We start from the raw sequence: 15,755 nt of genomic DNA on the forward strand, positions 1-15,755 counted from the left end.
TTCAATTGTCAAAGCAGGTGACAATTCTATTCCTTAGAGATATTACCTGAAATAATTCTCTCTCTCTCTCTTTTCAAAACCGAAGAAAGGCTAATTCTCATTAGAAAATAATTACTTATGTTGGAGAGTTCCAGAGCTTTTCCACTATAATACTTATTGGAATAATATGGGTCCATTCATGGGGATAAGAAGGAAGGTTTTTATACTTCTGGAACTGCAAGCAGCATGTGTATCCTTATAACAACATATTGGACGGAGGAGATAGAATGCTGGGGGGATGAGGAAATGGAGCTGCTGGTGGTGCTCTCAGTGAAGAGTAAAATAGAAAGAGCACTAAAAGGGCCAGTAAAATAGCTCACTTGGACAGTGTGCTTGCTCCTTTGTCTAGTTCTTGACCCAGCTTTAGAGTCTGGCCCCCACTGCGTTGAAGGAAGTTTTAGTGCTCTGGTCTCGGTCTCTCTCTCTCTCTCTCTCCCTGCTTGTATCAAAAAGGAAGAAAGGAAAAAGAAAAGAATGAAAAAAAAATAAAAGAAGAAGGAAAAGAGTAAGCCAGGCACTGGAGCATCTACACACATCTTACAGTGCACAAGGACTTAGGTTCAAGCCCTTCAAGAAAATGAGTAGGTGTGGCAATCCCTTGTTAGTCAATGTCATTACCCATTATCTTCACTAGAATTTTCATTATCCAGGTTAACTTCACTAGAAAGTTTGTTTGACTGCAAATAAAGTTGAAGGTGATTGTGGAATCACATAAATTTTTTTTCCTTTCTTTTTTATGATCTATATGGCTGAGGAGACAGATAATCATTCTGCAAAAGACTTTCATACCTGAGATTGTGAAACCCCAGGTTCAATCCCCAACATCACCATAAACCAAAGCTGAGCAGTACTTTGATCTCTATCCATCTGTCTATCATCTATCTATCTATCTATCTATCTGTCTCTATCTGTACATCTCTATTTCATTAAAAATAAATAAATTAATTAAATATTTTAGAATATTCTCTCTGGAAGAGACTAGAACATCACTGTGTACATATGCTAATGTGATGCCAGTAATCACACACAGGACCTCATGTCAGAGACTCCAATACCTTAAACGCTGTGCTGCCTCCCAGGTGAAAAAAAAAATTCATTTTTTCTATATACAGAAAAAATGACCCTCTAAAATATTGCAATTCACTACTTATAGTTCTTCCTTCCACCAGAACAAAAACAATTAAAAAAGTGATGAGATGAATTGGCACTGCCTTATGAGTTCACAAATAAGTACTTGAACACTATAATTTTTCTGCGTCAGTTGATGTCATTGTTAGCAAAACCATTTTAAATTAAGAGTAATATCTATTTGCTATTACCTAATAGGAAAAATAAAATAGCACAAGTGGAAAATCCCTAGAAGCTCCAATCTTTTAAATCATATCTGGTAATTTTCTAGTCCGAAGGATTATCTTTTTTGAATATTTTTCCCAAATAAAAAATAGTGAACCACAGAAGACTGGACTTAGCAGAGAAATGGTATTAATAGCTTGCATATACACTGCTCATTAAGGGTAGCTATATGGTTAAAATGCAGGGAGATATAGGGGGTAGGTTACTTGCTCACTTTCCCCCTCCCCCTACCTCTAGAGAGACAATCACTTCTTTTTAAAAATTTTTTATTTATAAAATGGAAATATTGACAAGACTATAAGATAAGATGGGTACAATTCCACACAGTTCCCACCACCAGAGTTCCATATCCTATTCCTTCTCTTGAAAGCTTTCCTACTCTTTATCCCTCTGGGAGTATGGACCCAAGATCATTATGGGATGCAGAAGGTAGGGAAGGTCTGGCTTCTGTAACTGCTTCTCTGCTGGACATGAGTACTGGCAGGTCAATCCAAGGTTTCAGGACACATTGGTGGGATCGTCTGCCCAGGGAAGTCAGGTTGACATCATGGTAGCGTATGGAACCTGGTGGCTGAAAAAGAGTTACGCTATAAAGCAGAACAGATTGTTAACTAATCATAAATCTAAAGGCAAGAATATTGCAGATGAAGATTTAGGGTCTCCATTTTGGAAAAAAACTAGTAGGTCTAATATATACATGTAATATATATTACTAGTTTTTTTTTTTTTTTTTTTGCCTGAGCCTGACATCTAATATATAGGTGGACCCAAGTTATTGTCTGGGGGGATGGTGTCATAGTTGGAAAAAGAACTAGAAAGTTGGATCAGGGAAGAGAATAGCTCCCAAATATGGGAAGTGTGTACAAATATAGTTAACTGTGAACCCCGTTGATCGAGACAATCACTTATTTTTTTAAAAATATATATATTTATTTATTCCCTTTTGTTGCCCTTGTTTTTTTATTGTTGTTGGATAGGACAGAGAGAAATGGAGAGGGGGAAGAGAAAGACAGATACCTGCAGACCTGCTTCACCACCTATGAAGCGACCCCCTTGCAGGTGGGGAGCCAGGGGATCGAACCAGAATCCTTACCCTGGTCCTTGCTTGAGCCACCTTAACCTGCTGCTCTACTGCCTGACCCTCCCCCCTCCTTTTTTTTAAATTGTCAAATCCTGAAACTTGACTTTTTTCCCCCCGAACACTGCTTCAACTCTGGCTGATGCTGGTGCTGGGACTGAACTCGGGATCTTCGGCATCTCAGGCATGCGTCTTTTTTTTTTTTAATATTTATTTATTTATTCCCTTTTGTTGACCTTATTGTCTTATTATTGTTATTGATGTCATCATCGTTGGATAGGACAGAGAGAAATGGAGAGAGGAGGAGAAGACAGAGAGGAGGAGAGAAAGACACCTGCAGACCTGCTTCACCGCTTGTGAAGCGACTCCCCTTCAGGTGAAGAGCCCGGGGCTGGAACCGGGCTCCTTACCGGTCCTTTAGCTTTGTGCCACCTGCGCTTAACCCGCTGCGCTACCGCCCAACTCCCGACAATCAATTCTAAATAGTCAATTGCTTCTGTAAGTGGTGCAGTCCTAAACCCCAAGTAAGAAAAATATTTTTTTTTATTTGTTCAGGGTAAGAAGGATGTCTCACTGCAGCCCATGTTTGTTTACAGTGCTCTGCCCAAATAGTTGTGTAGCTCTGAATAACATCATAGCCCAGGTGGCCAAGGAGTCTGGGCTGAGGCTTGTATCCGGGCATTCATTTTTCTCTCACACACACAGCTGCTACTGCTTTCCCGGAGCCATTGTGACTGGTCTCAGAGGAGCTCCCGAGGCCACTCCACAATCAGCTACTCCCTGCAGCAAAGCAATTCATTGCCTGAAGGAACACAATAGGCCAGTTGTAGCTTGAATTCCCTCAGGGCCAAAGGGAGGATTTCTCCACTCAGCAATTTTGGAGGGCACTTTGCCTCATTCTGAGCCCTGTACTTCACTCAAAATCCAGCCACTTTCTTAAAATCAGGTAAGCACTGGAAACTATGTCATTAATCAGACCTGTAAAAAGCATTTACAAAACCAGTGAAACGTGTAAAGGAGTAGCAGGGAAGGTACACACTGAGGTTAATATAAGACTTAGCCAGAGGAAATGAAACATTTTAAGACAAAGAGCGTAGTCAATGCCAGCAAAAGTTCTGTTGCAAAACTCTTTACTATATCTATTTCTGTAAGCTACACCCTCTTCCCTAATGCTTCTGGAGAAATGGAATATTTTTTAAATTTTCCTTGACTCATTCTCTGTGGGGAGAGGGAATATCAAATCCTCTTGTCCATAAAGCCTAGAATGGGTTAATTTGTTGAAGATTGTTTGGATGCCCTTCTAATGCAATGCCGCCTCCACCCACACCTTGCCCAGCCAGGGTGGAATGTGTTAGTGCATAAAGTTCATAACCACTCTTAGAAGATTTGAGTAAATGATATAGTTCAGTCAGCTTCAATGAAATATAAATAATTCAAATAAACAAAGCAACAGAAATAGCTCAACACCTGGATATATTCTTTTCACAAGTAGATCCATGCAAGACTTTTTTTTTAAACATATATATATTCCTGAAAGACTTCAGTAGAATGTGACTTTGTTTTAAATGGCTAATTGCTACTTGCTGTCTGAATCATCCCCCCTGAAATGCATATTCCATGAGGACCCCACCTAGTTCATCATTTACTTGCATTTCTTATATCTTTGTCTCCTAGAACCTCATCACCTCTCAGGAAGGTGGGTGGTGACTCTTGAACCCTACTATAGATGATGAACCTGAATATCCATCTCTGATTTATTTTTCCCTTACATATTAAGTTGATTTTTAAATTTTGTTAAATAAATAATTTGATCTTGCACTGGTGAGTGAGCTCACCTGATAGGGCATATATTTTGTCACACATTCTGGTTCTAATGCTGGCATCACATGGGAGGTGTTATGGCACTGGGGAAAGCTCTGGTGCTGTGGTGCTATGGTACTGTGTGTGTGTGTGTGTGTGTGTGTGTGTGTGTGTGTGTGTGATAAAGTAAACTTTAAGTGAAATCATGCTTCCACAAAATACCCGATTCTATAAATAACAATAATATCTACAACAATAATAATATACTTCCTTAAAAATAAAGATATCATCTTAGTCAGTTTTGATGAGGGCAGGCATTCAGGGATTTATCTTAACTGCTTAATTTTCAGCATCACATAGTTAAACTTCAATAACAAATATAAGTATTGAATGTTAAAGCATTGAAAACCATCATTTATTCAAAAAGCTAGGATAGCAAATAATTTCACTTCAATTTTATAGAGTTCTGCTTCACAGTTTGCCTTAATGAAGTGATCTCAAAGGTTAATCTATCATGACCTCTGATGGGACAGGATAGATTTAACTAAGGTTTTATATTTCTGGCATTATTTACTTGAATTTTTAATTTTGTGTATGAATTTTAAGTGTTCTTGAGCAAACATATAGCCCCAGTTTGCCACTATGCCCAGCACTCCCTATTGTATAACCTGATCTTAAGGGCTTTAAACATTTCCTGTTCCTATCAACCTCTGCAGGCATTGTAAATTCTAGTAGAAACTGGTTTAATGTTTTGTTTAAACCAATAAGAGTCATTTTGACCACATAATAATTTCCAGTGTGTCTTTGGACCTCTTCCAACTCTAAAATTCTATAGTACATCTACTGTGTTTGTTTGAATAGCCTTAATTCAAGGTCATCTAAACCTTGAAGACCATAGCTGTATGTCAAATAAAATTATAATTCCTTGTGTTATTCTTAATCCCAATGATTTTTATTTCTTGTAGTTAACTGAACGATGGCACATCTGGTTGAGCGCACTCATTCCCAGTAGTTTATTTAAGTTTATGAAATTCAGATACATTGAAATAAGAGATAATGTGTCTAAATTCAAAGCTTTTGATAAAACCAGTTTTTCCTACAACCTAATGAAAGCTTAGATTCAGTCACATGGACATTCTCCCATTATAAGCTTAATAAACGTAAGAAGATGTTGCATAAGATCTACTCTAAGTACAGTGATCCGTAAATGCAAGATTTATTTCCATATGCCAAGAATCAGAATTAGTCAAGTAGTACAAATTCACTAGAAGACAGGTGTACTTAAAATTCTATTCATAGTAACCCCAAAGTGAAATCTACTTGGCACAAGAGGCATTAAGAGCTAGCCAGAGAATAATATAGATTTTCCTTTATAATACTGGAAGTTAATCAAGAATGAGGACTAACTTCATGCCCCAAAACCTCTGAATGAGAATAATAATAATAATAAAAAACTGATCTCTAATGAATAAGCCAATTTAGATTGATCAAAAAGATACCTTGTATAACATCACGAAGAAAGGTCCAAAACTCTAGGAGTCTAAAACTCTAGGAGTTTCATTTAGACTTTCATTTATCAAATAAGTCATTAGAAGGCTCCTAGCAATATGTATGGATCTTATCATGCAGAAAAAATATTTGTGGAAGCCTCTCAAATGTGCATACTAGGATAATAAACTAAAAACTAAAATATATGTTTTTTCTTAATTTTCTGGTTTGGATGATGACTCAGTGGTTAAAGCTCAGGACTTACATGCCTGAAGTCTCAAGTTTGCTTCCTAGCATATCATATACCAAAACAGCGTTCTGGTCTCTTGCTCTTTCTCTCTACAAATAAATAAGTAAATATTTTTCAAATCTTACAGAATTTTACTTAAATAGCATTGTGTTATATAAGCTTCCAGTGAGCATCTCTGAAAATCAATATGTACAGATATCACATTGGATTTATCATTAAAAGTCCATTCTATCCTTCACTACTCAGCCTTCCTTTTATAGCCATCTGTTTCCCCTTCCTTGACTTATGGTAGCCACAAATTGGTCTTAAAAGTCTAGCAGCTTAATTATGTTCATCTATTTGTTTTCAATATATTTGTATATATCGACATGAGTAAAATCATGTTTGCTTTTTTCTCTAATTTATTTCCCTACACATAGTATTTTTACATCATTCATGTTGTTGTAAATGGCAAATGGCAACATATCCTTTTTGTAAATCAAATATATTTGAGTTCATTGTGTCTATATGCCACATTATTCATTCATTTGTTAATGAGCACTAATGTTCCACCTCTTGGCTATTGTAAATAGGGCAGCAGGAAATCTTTGTGTTTTTAAATCTGGGGGGGGGGGGGCAAATGCTGAAAGTGTAAAAACTGAATCATATGAAATTCTATTTTTAATTTTAAAATATAAATTATTTTTGAAAATATACATGCAAGTGCAGCAATGGAAAATAACACGTTATGTAGAAAAACCAAAAGAATCCAGCAAGAAGCTTTTGGAAATTATCAGGCAATAAAGTACGATGTTAGGCTACAAAATCAACATACAAAAGTCAGTGACATTCCTCTATGCAAGCACTAAGTTGGAAGAAGAAGAAATCCAGAAATCAATTCCTTTTACTATAGCAACAAAAACAATAAAATTTCTAGGAGTAAACCTAACCAAAGAAGTGAAAGGCTTGTATACTGAAAATTATAAGTCAGTATTCAAGGAAATAGAAAAAGACACAAAGAAGTGGAAAGATACTTCATGTTCATGGGTTGGAAGAATTAACATCATTAAAATGAATATATTACCCAGAGTCATATACAAATTTCATACAATCCCATCAAGATCCCAACCACATTTTTTAGGGGAATAGAACAATAGCTACAAATGTTTATCTGGAACCAGAAAAGACCTAGAATTGCCAAAACAATCTTGAGAAGAAAGAACAGAACTGGAGGCATCACACTCCCAGATCTCAGTTTGCATTATAGGGCCATTGTCATCAAAACTGCTTGGTACTGGAACATGAATAGACACACTGACCAATGGAATAGAATTGAGAGCCCAGAAATGAGCCCCCACACCTATGGACATCTAATCTTTGACAAAGATGCCTGGACTATTAAATTGGGAAAGTGGAATCTCTACAACAAATGGTGTTGGGAAAAATGGGTTGAAACATGTAGAAGAATGAAACTGTACCACTATATTCACTAAACACAAAAGTAAATTCCAAGTGGATTAAGGACTTGGATGTTAGACCAGAACTATCAAATACTTAGAAGAAAATATTGGCAGAACTCTTCTGTATAAATTTTAAAGACATAGTCAGTGAAACAAATCCAATTACAAAGAAGACTAAAACAAAAATAAATCAACGGGACTATATCAAATGCTTCCTCACAACAAAAGAAATCACCACTCAAACAAAGAGATCTCCCACAGAATGGGAGAAGATCTTTACATGCCATACATCAGACAAGAGTTTAATAACCAAAACATATAAAGAGCCCTTGCCAAACTCAACAACAAGAAAACAAATGACCCTATCCAAAAATGGGGAGAGGACATGGACAGAATATTTACCACACCGCGGAAGAGATACAAAAGGCTGAGAAACACATGAAAAAATGCCTCAAGTCTTTGATTGTCAGAGAAACGCAAATCAAGACAACAATGAGATACCACTTCACTCCTGTGAGAATGTCATACATCAGAAAAGGTAACAGCAACAAATGCTGGAGAAGTTGTAGGGTCAAAGAAACCCTCCCGCACTGCTGGTGGGAAAGTAAATTGGTCCAACCCCTATACAGAGCAGTCTGGAGAACCCTCAAAAGGCTAGAAATGGGCCCACCCTATGATCCTGCAGCTCCTCTCCTGGGGATAGATCCTAAGGAACCCAACACACCCACCCAGAAAGATTTGTGTATACCTATGCTCTTAGCAGCACAATTTGTAATAGCCGAAACCTGGAAGCAACCCAGGTGTCCAACAACAGTTGAGTGGCTGAGCAAGTTGTGGTCTATATACACAATGGAATACTACTCAGCTATTAAAAATAGTGAATTCACCATTTTCAGCCCATCTTGGATGGAACTTGAAGAAGTAAAGCAGAAAGAGAAGGATAAATAAAAGATGATCTCACAGGCAGAAATTGAAAAACAGGATCAGAAGAGAAAACACTAAGCATAACCAGGACTGGAGTTGGTGTATTGCACGAAAGTAAAAGACTCTGGGGTGGTGGGTGGTGGGGAGTGTTCAGGTCCTGGAATAGGAAGGCAGAGGACTAGTGGGGGTTGTATTGTTGTGTGGAAAACTAAGAAATGTTATGCATATTAAAACTATTGTATTTACTATGGATTATAAAACATTACTCCCCCAATAAAGAAATTAAAAAAATTAAAAATTAAAAAAAAGAAATGCACACATGAATCCAAAGAAACATAATAGTTTTAATTTAATATTCTTCTTTTTAGATTTTTGAATTATTTAAAAATTAATGGATAAATTTGTTACAAGAGAACACCCATAATCTAAACAATGAATAAAGCAGTTTCTTTTTTCTCTTTTTCCTTTTTTCTTGTCTGTAGATATAATATAATTTTTTTCACATTTGTAATAACAGTAAATGATTGAGCAACTCTGTACTTAGTTCTTCATATATAATTACATTCCAAACCTTTTCCTTATTATTATAGTCTTTATAATATTTATTTTTAGTAGTGACATACTATTATATCAAATTACTAAGGCATTCTTTTATTGTTGCAATTTTAATTTATTCTTAATGTATTTTTTAAAAAAGTTGCAGCATTACTAATTAAAATTCAGCACTATGATTTATTTTGTCCTTTCGATGTATGCTAATTTCCTAATTGGCTATAACTATGAAAGAATTTTCATAAAATTTAAAGAACATAGGAAAGACATTACATCAAGGTGAATGAAAGCATTCGATCACTACAAGTCTTCTTTCACCTATTAATTTATTCTTTTTATTAGTGACTTAATAGTGGTTCACAAGGTTATAACAGGGTACAGTTTTACACTTTACTCACCACCAAAATTCAGAGTCCCCACCTTCCTAATAAAAACAACCATAGTTCTCCCTAAGTCTTAGAAATAGGTTGTTGATTCTTCTGTTGTGTTGCTTTGTTTTGCCAGTCATTTGTGTTTCATTTCTATAGATTCCATGTATGAGTGAGACCATCTGGTCTTTCACCTCTTTACTTGTTTCATTAAGCATAATCACTTTCAGTTCCACTCACTATGTCCCAAAGGTCAAGATATCATCTTTTTTTTCATTGTAGAGTAATATTCCCCAGAGTATATCACATAACCTTTTTTATGCTGTCATTTTTCAATGAGCAGTTAGATTGCTTCCACTCTTGGGTATTGTAAATATTGCAGCCACGAACATAGATAATCACCACAAGTCGTATAGTACTCAGGTGTCCATTAATTTGGTCCACTTGTACAAGAGTAGACTCGTGGGAAATGGGAATAAAAAGATGAAAGGCACTGCCTTTCATCTTTAAAGCACTATACAAATATTATCCCCTTTAATATTATAATGGCTTTATACTATTTCTGTATCTTATAGCCCTTCAATAATCAATAAGGCAAGTTTTATAACTTAAAAACAACTCGTTTCAGAAGCATCTTTATTTATAATGACTTTTTTGTAATAGTGAAGTAATAATTAATTTGCTTAGAAAAAAAAGGTCCTAAACTATGGGATCAGTATATTCTCTAATTAGAATGACTAGAGATCTATCTTAGACATTTATTATTCTGTGAGCATAATTATAACAATAATGACAATCAAAGTTATCATGTACTGAAAATTATGAAGCATTTAAAATGTTTGTAAAATTGTCTTAGGACTCTAGGAGGAAATATCATTACCTCCAATCTTTTAGATGGAGGGTTAGACACAGTAAGAAGAAATGGTCAGTCCAAAAATACACATTCCTGGCACATGACTAATTAGTACTCAAGATATGTTAAAAGTTGAAAGACAGGGTAAGGGTATATAGCATAATGGTTATGCAAAGAGACGCTCCTGCCTGAGGCTCCAGAGGGCCAAGTTCAATGCCCTGCACCATCGTAAGCCAGAATTGAGCAGTTCTCTGGTAAAAAAAAAAAAAAAAAAAAAGTATGTAAATCAATAATAACAAGTTGAAAGACAGAAAAGTGAAAGATTGAATTTTTTTTTTTTTTTGATAGGACAGAGAGAAATGGAGAGAGGAGGGGAAGACAGAGAAGGGGAGAGAAAGACACCTGCAGACCTGCTTCACAGCTTGTGAAGTGACGCCCCTGCAGGTAGGGAGCCAGGGGCTTGAACCTGGATCCTTATGCTGGTCCTTGCACTTTGTGCCACCTGCGCTTAACCCACTGCACTACCACCTGACTCCCAAAGATTGAATTTCTTTCATAAGCATCTACCAACCAAATTTTTTATCAGTGCCCCATTAAGTATCAGAGAAATTCAGATGTATTTTTTCTTTTACACATTGCAGGTACGAAGATGGATCAAGAGCCCAATGGTCAGTTTGGATAAGCATCAGAGTCCCAGCTTGAAGTACACAGGCCCATCGATGGTGCACATCCCACCTGGGGAATCAGACTTTGAATCTTCCTTGTGTCAGACATGCTTGGGAGACCATGCTTTCCAAAGAGGAGTTCTCTCTCAGGAGGAATCGTGTTCGTGGGAAGCCCAACCTGGGTGTGATGTAAGTTCACTTTTGCTGTAGATCTATCTCATGAAAGGATTCCAGGTCTTTATTTTTCTTGGATTCATGCCATAGGATGACCACAAATATTTTAAGTACATTTATAAAGATCCTGAGGAGGATATCGAATTGTGGCTATTGTTAAAGCCTATTATGTCAAATTTAATGCATTCTGTTGTTAGAACAGCTTGAGTTCACAGCATAATTGAGAGGAAGCTAGAGAGATTTCTGACATGCCCTGTACCCCTTGTGTATGCTTGGTCTCCCCCATTGTCAACATCCCCACCAGACTACGATATTTATTGTAACTGGACACATATCAACACTACTCATAATACTGTAAATTACATTAGAGTTTGCCCTTGATGTGCATTCAGTGGGTCTGTACAAATCTACAAAGACATGTATATAACATTAGAGTACTGTTCTTTCTTCCCAACCACATTTCTAGCAACTGTTGATCTTTTGAGTACCAGCTCTATACTATGACACATAGCTGGAGTCATGCAATATAGCTATTTTTTATCTTGTTCCAAAAGTAATAGAGCAATGCTTTCTTTGTCCAACAATAAATTTCACAAAGCTGTTTGACCATATACAAAGATCAATTCTTCGACCAGGGAAATAGAATAATAATTATGAAAAAGAAAAAAAAAAAAAAGAACTTTATGTCTGAGGTGCAGAAGATTTAGGTTCAATGCCCAATACCATCACAAGCCAGGGTTCCACAGTTCTCTGATTAAATAATTTTAAAGAAGCGATAATAAATAAATCCTGTGTAAAGCTAAAAGTATAACAGAAAAAATCATCTTCTATATAGAATTGCTACAGACTCTGAAACAATTAGATAAATGTAATCTACCCCTTAACATGGTATCAAACTTTTGCTATTTTTCCAATATTTACTCATATTTACTGACTTCTTTATCTCTCCTACTATAATAATCTTGTTTCTGCTTTTTTTTTATTTTGCAAATCCAAGAAGTTTAGGTAGGTCCTAAAATTTTTAAAAACAGCTTATAATTCAGTTACATTCATATTTATTTTTACACCTTTGCTTTAATTATTTGTCATTTTACTACTATATTATTGGCATGAAACACAACATTAAGCAGATAAAATATGTTATTACCAAAAACAATAACAATTCCAATATATTATTATTATTTGATAATTTTTATTGATTTAATAGTGACTGACAACATGGTAAGATAAGAGAGGTACAATTCCATAGAATTCCCACCACCATGGGAATGGTGTTTATGTATACTCCTATCAATTTGTAGTCAGATAAATCACTATTTAATTAATAAGAGAGGGGAAAATTGATTGAATGTCTCAAACTTTTTAAAGCAAAGACTGAGTCTTTTTAATACATAGGCTGAGTCTTTGATATGTTGACTCTCTTAAAAGCTTAGACCAGGGAGAACAGAAGCAACCAGTGGCACAGCTATATACAAATAATGTCAAAGGACATAAATTATGGTGATGTTGTGTATGATATAGCAAGTCCTAACAAAGGGATATTTCACAGTTAACCCAATCACCCAATAATGTGATTATAGCAATAATTATCTATTGTTTTCTTAAATCCTAAGACAGCAGGAACCTCACTCTTCCTCTATAGAGCCTATATTTCCCCCAGTCCTGGGACCTCTAGGGTGGGGCTTACATTCCTGCATGCATCTCTCAATTCATACCAAATGATATAGTATCCGCCAATCCCAACCTAATTAACGCAAGGAGTACCACCTCAGCATGCTTCACTTCAGACTGTGTCCAGACACGTCAGGCATGGAATGTCCACCCTTCAGCCTCATTACTCGGGTAGACCTTTCCTTTCATAGTATTCCCTAATTCCATTCCAGGAGAATCACTTCCTAACAAAGTCCCAAAACCAAGATATAGACCAGGTCCCGTAAGATAGAGCATATATTCACATGTATCCATAAATTAGGGCAAAATATATACCTGAAAGCAAAAATACACAATAGTCTGTAGTGAGTCAGCATAAAGTTCCTAATGAAATAGTGTCTACTTAGACTTAGATACCCTCCTCACCTACTTCCTATTACAGTTCTCTCACTCACTTCAAAGCTAACCTCATCAAAGCAAGGACTGCAAAAGCTGAATAAGGCCAAGAGACTGGCATACTTTAACGATGACTCTTTAGTTACTATCAGGCCACCACATCAGCTAGGGCCCTAGTCGGGGAGCTTCCCAAACAGACATGATGGGCCTATACCTCAAATAAATCCCTCTCTCCATTGTTACCGGTCATCTCTATCAGGAACAACACAATAGACCCCTTTGTGGGCCCCCATAGGACCTTGCCCTCAACTTGGATCAACAATAGATGAGAATGTTCCATCCTCCGAAGGGAGGATGGACAACATACTCTATGCTACAACTGAGGAAGATGGCTCCTGATACTGGGGCAGCTTGGGATGTTCCTACTCATGACCACAGAATATGAGCTCAAGTCTACAGGGATGCAGAGGTCACATAGGCTCCTAAACTGAATATGGGCCCCAGATTACATTAAATCAATGGGTTTTACAATCAACAATATTTATACCCCTTTCCCATATTTGGGAGCTACTCTCTTCCCTAATTCAGCTTTCTGGTCCTTCTACCAGCCATGACATCATCTCCCCAGACAATAATTAGGATCCACCTGCATATCAGATTTCAGGCTCAGGCAGAAAAAAAAGAAAGAAAGAAAGAAAATTAAACAAACAAACAAAAATCCACTAGTATAGCCACAGGTCCTTTGGAATATAACTAAAATATGCCTACTAGCTATCTACAAAACAGAGATCCCCCCCCCCCAACTCTTCACCTGTACTATTCCAGCCTTTAGGTCAATCATTGGTCAACAATTTGTTTGGCTTTGTATGTTAACTCTCTTTTCAATCACCAGGTTCCAGATGCTAGCAGGATGCCGACCAGACTTCCCTGGATAGACAACCCCACCAATGTGTCCTGGAGCTCTGCTTCCCCAGAGCCCCTCCCCACTAGGGAAAGAGAAAGACAGGCTGGCAGTATGGATCGACCTGTCAACGCCAATGTTCAGTGGGGAAGCAATTACAGAAGCCAGACCTTCAACCTTCTGCATCCCACAAGGACATTGGGTCCATACTCCCAGAGGGTTAAAGAATAGGAAACCTATCAGGGGAGGGGATGGAATACAGAGTTCTGGTGGTGAGAACTGTGTGAAGTTGTACCCCTCTTATCCTATGGTTTAGTCAATATTTCCTTTTTATAAATAAAAAATAAAAAAAAAAGAATTCCCACCACTATAATTCCATATCCTATCCCTTCCATTGGAAGGTTTCCTATTCTTTATCACTCTGGGAGTATGGAACCAGGGTTATTATGGGGTTTAGAAGGTGGGAGGTCTGGCTTCCATAATTGCTTTTCTGCTGGACACGGGCATTGGCAGGTCAATTTGTACTCCCAGCTCGTTTCTATCTTTCCTTAGTAGGGCAGGGCTCTGGAGAGGTGGAGTTCCAGGACACACTGATGAGGTATTCTGCCCAGAGATGTGAGGTTGGCATCATGGTAGCATCTGTGATTTGGTGGCTGAAAAGCATTAAGATATGAAACAGAACATATTATTTAATAATCAGTAATCTAAAGGTAAAAGTATGTAGCAGATGAAATTTGGGGTCTCCATTTTGGAAAAGATTTAGAAGTCTCTTTCAGGCATTTCCCAAGGGACCCATAACTTTACTAATTTTTGCCTGAGCCCAACAGCTAACATGTAGGTTAACTGGGGAGATGATGTCAGAGTTGGAAATAGGACTAGAAAGCTGGGTCAGAGCAGAGTGTAGTTCCCAAATATGGGAAAAGTATATAAATACCATTAACTATAGACCCCATTGATCTGATCTGGGGCCCATGTCTATTCATATCCAGCACAGGAGCCTGTGTAACCTCTGAATCCCTGTAGGTCGGAGCTCACATTACATCGTCATAACTAGTATCATTCCAGGATGCACTCATTTCAGGACCAGTCTTCTTCGAGTGGCAGAGTATGTTGACCCAGATTCAGACATTGGGGTATTCCCTACCATTGTTGTTGTATACTGAGGACAAGGTCCTGTAAGGGCCCACAAGAGGATTTATGATGTTGTTCCTGCTGGAGATGACCAGTGGTGGTGTAAAGAGAGATCTGTTGAGGTCTAGCTCCAACATATCTGTGTGGGAATCCCAGGATTCCCTGACTAGGGCCCTAGATGACGTCATGGCCTGATAGCAACCAAAAGGGCCGTCATTAAACTGTGTGGGTCTCTTGCCATTACCCAGCTATTGTAGTCCTTACTTTATGTGACACAGTTGGACTTAGAGTGATTAAGGGAAGTGAAATAGGAAGTAGGTGAGGGGGCATATAGGTCTAAGTAGAAACTATTTGATTAAATACTTTGATATCTTTTTTTTAGGTCTTTCTACTTGCTTGTTGCACTTATTGAGTCACTGGGAACTACTGTGCACTTTTACTTTAAGGTATATATTTTCCCCTAACTTATAGATACATGTGCACATGTACCCAATCTCATGCACCTTGGTCTATATCTAGGTTCTGTAGCTTTGTTAGGCATTGTGCCACCTGAAATGGAATTAAGGAGTCCTATGAGCTAGGAATGATCTCACCAGAGTCATGGAGCTGAAGGGTTGACATCCCACACACCTGGCATCTCTGAACATAGTCCAAAGTGAAACATGTCAAGGTGGTACTGGCTGCATTGATTTGG

The 15,755-nt window shown here is 37.4% G+C and overlaps 1 protein-coding gene across 1 annotated transcript in view; it reads left to right on the plus strand.

The window, feature by feature from the left end:
- The window catches only part of SGK1 (serum/glucocorticoid regulated kinase 1), a 142,460-nt gene that overhangs the window by 53,653 nt on the left and 73,052 nt on the right, over positions 1 to 15,755 (plus strand). The window contains exon 2 of the mRNA XM_007520024.3: positions 10,786 to 10,998. Within this exon, the coding sequence (XP_007520086.1) occupies positions 10,786 to 10,998 (213 nt within the window). The remainder of the gene's footprint in view (positions 1 to 10,785; positions 10,999 to 15,755) is intronic.

The sequence above is a fragment of the Erinaceus europaeus genome, chromosome 4 (assembly GCF_950295315.1).
Source record: "Erinaceus europaeus chromosome 4, mEriEur2.1, whole genome shotgun sequence".
NCBI classification, from domain to species: Eukaryota; Metazoa; Chordata; class Mammalia; order Eulipotyphla; family Erinaceidae; genus Erinaceus; species Erinaceus europaeus.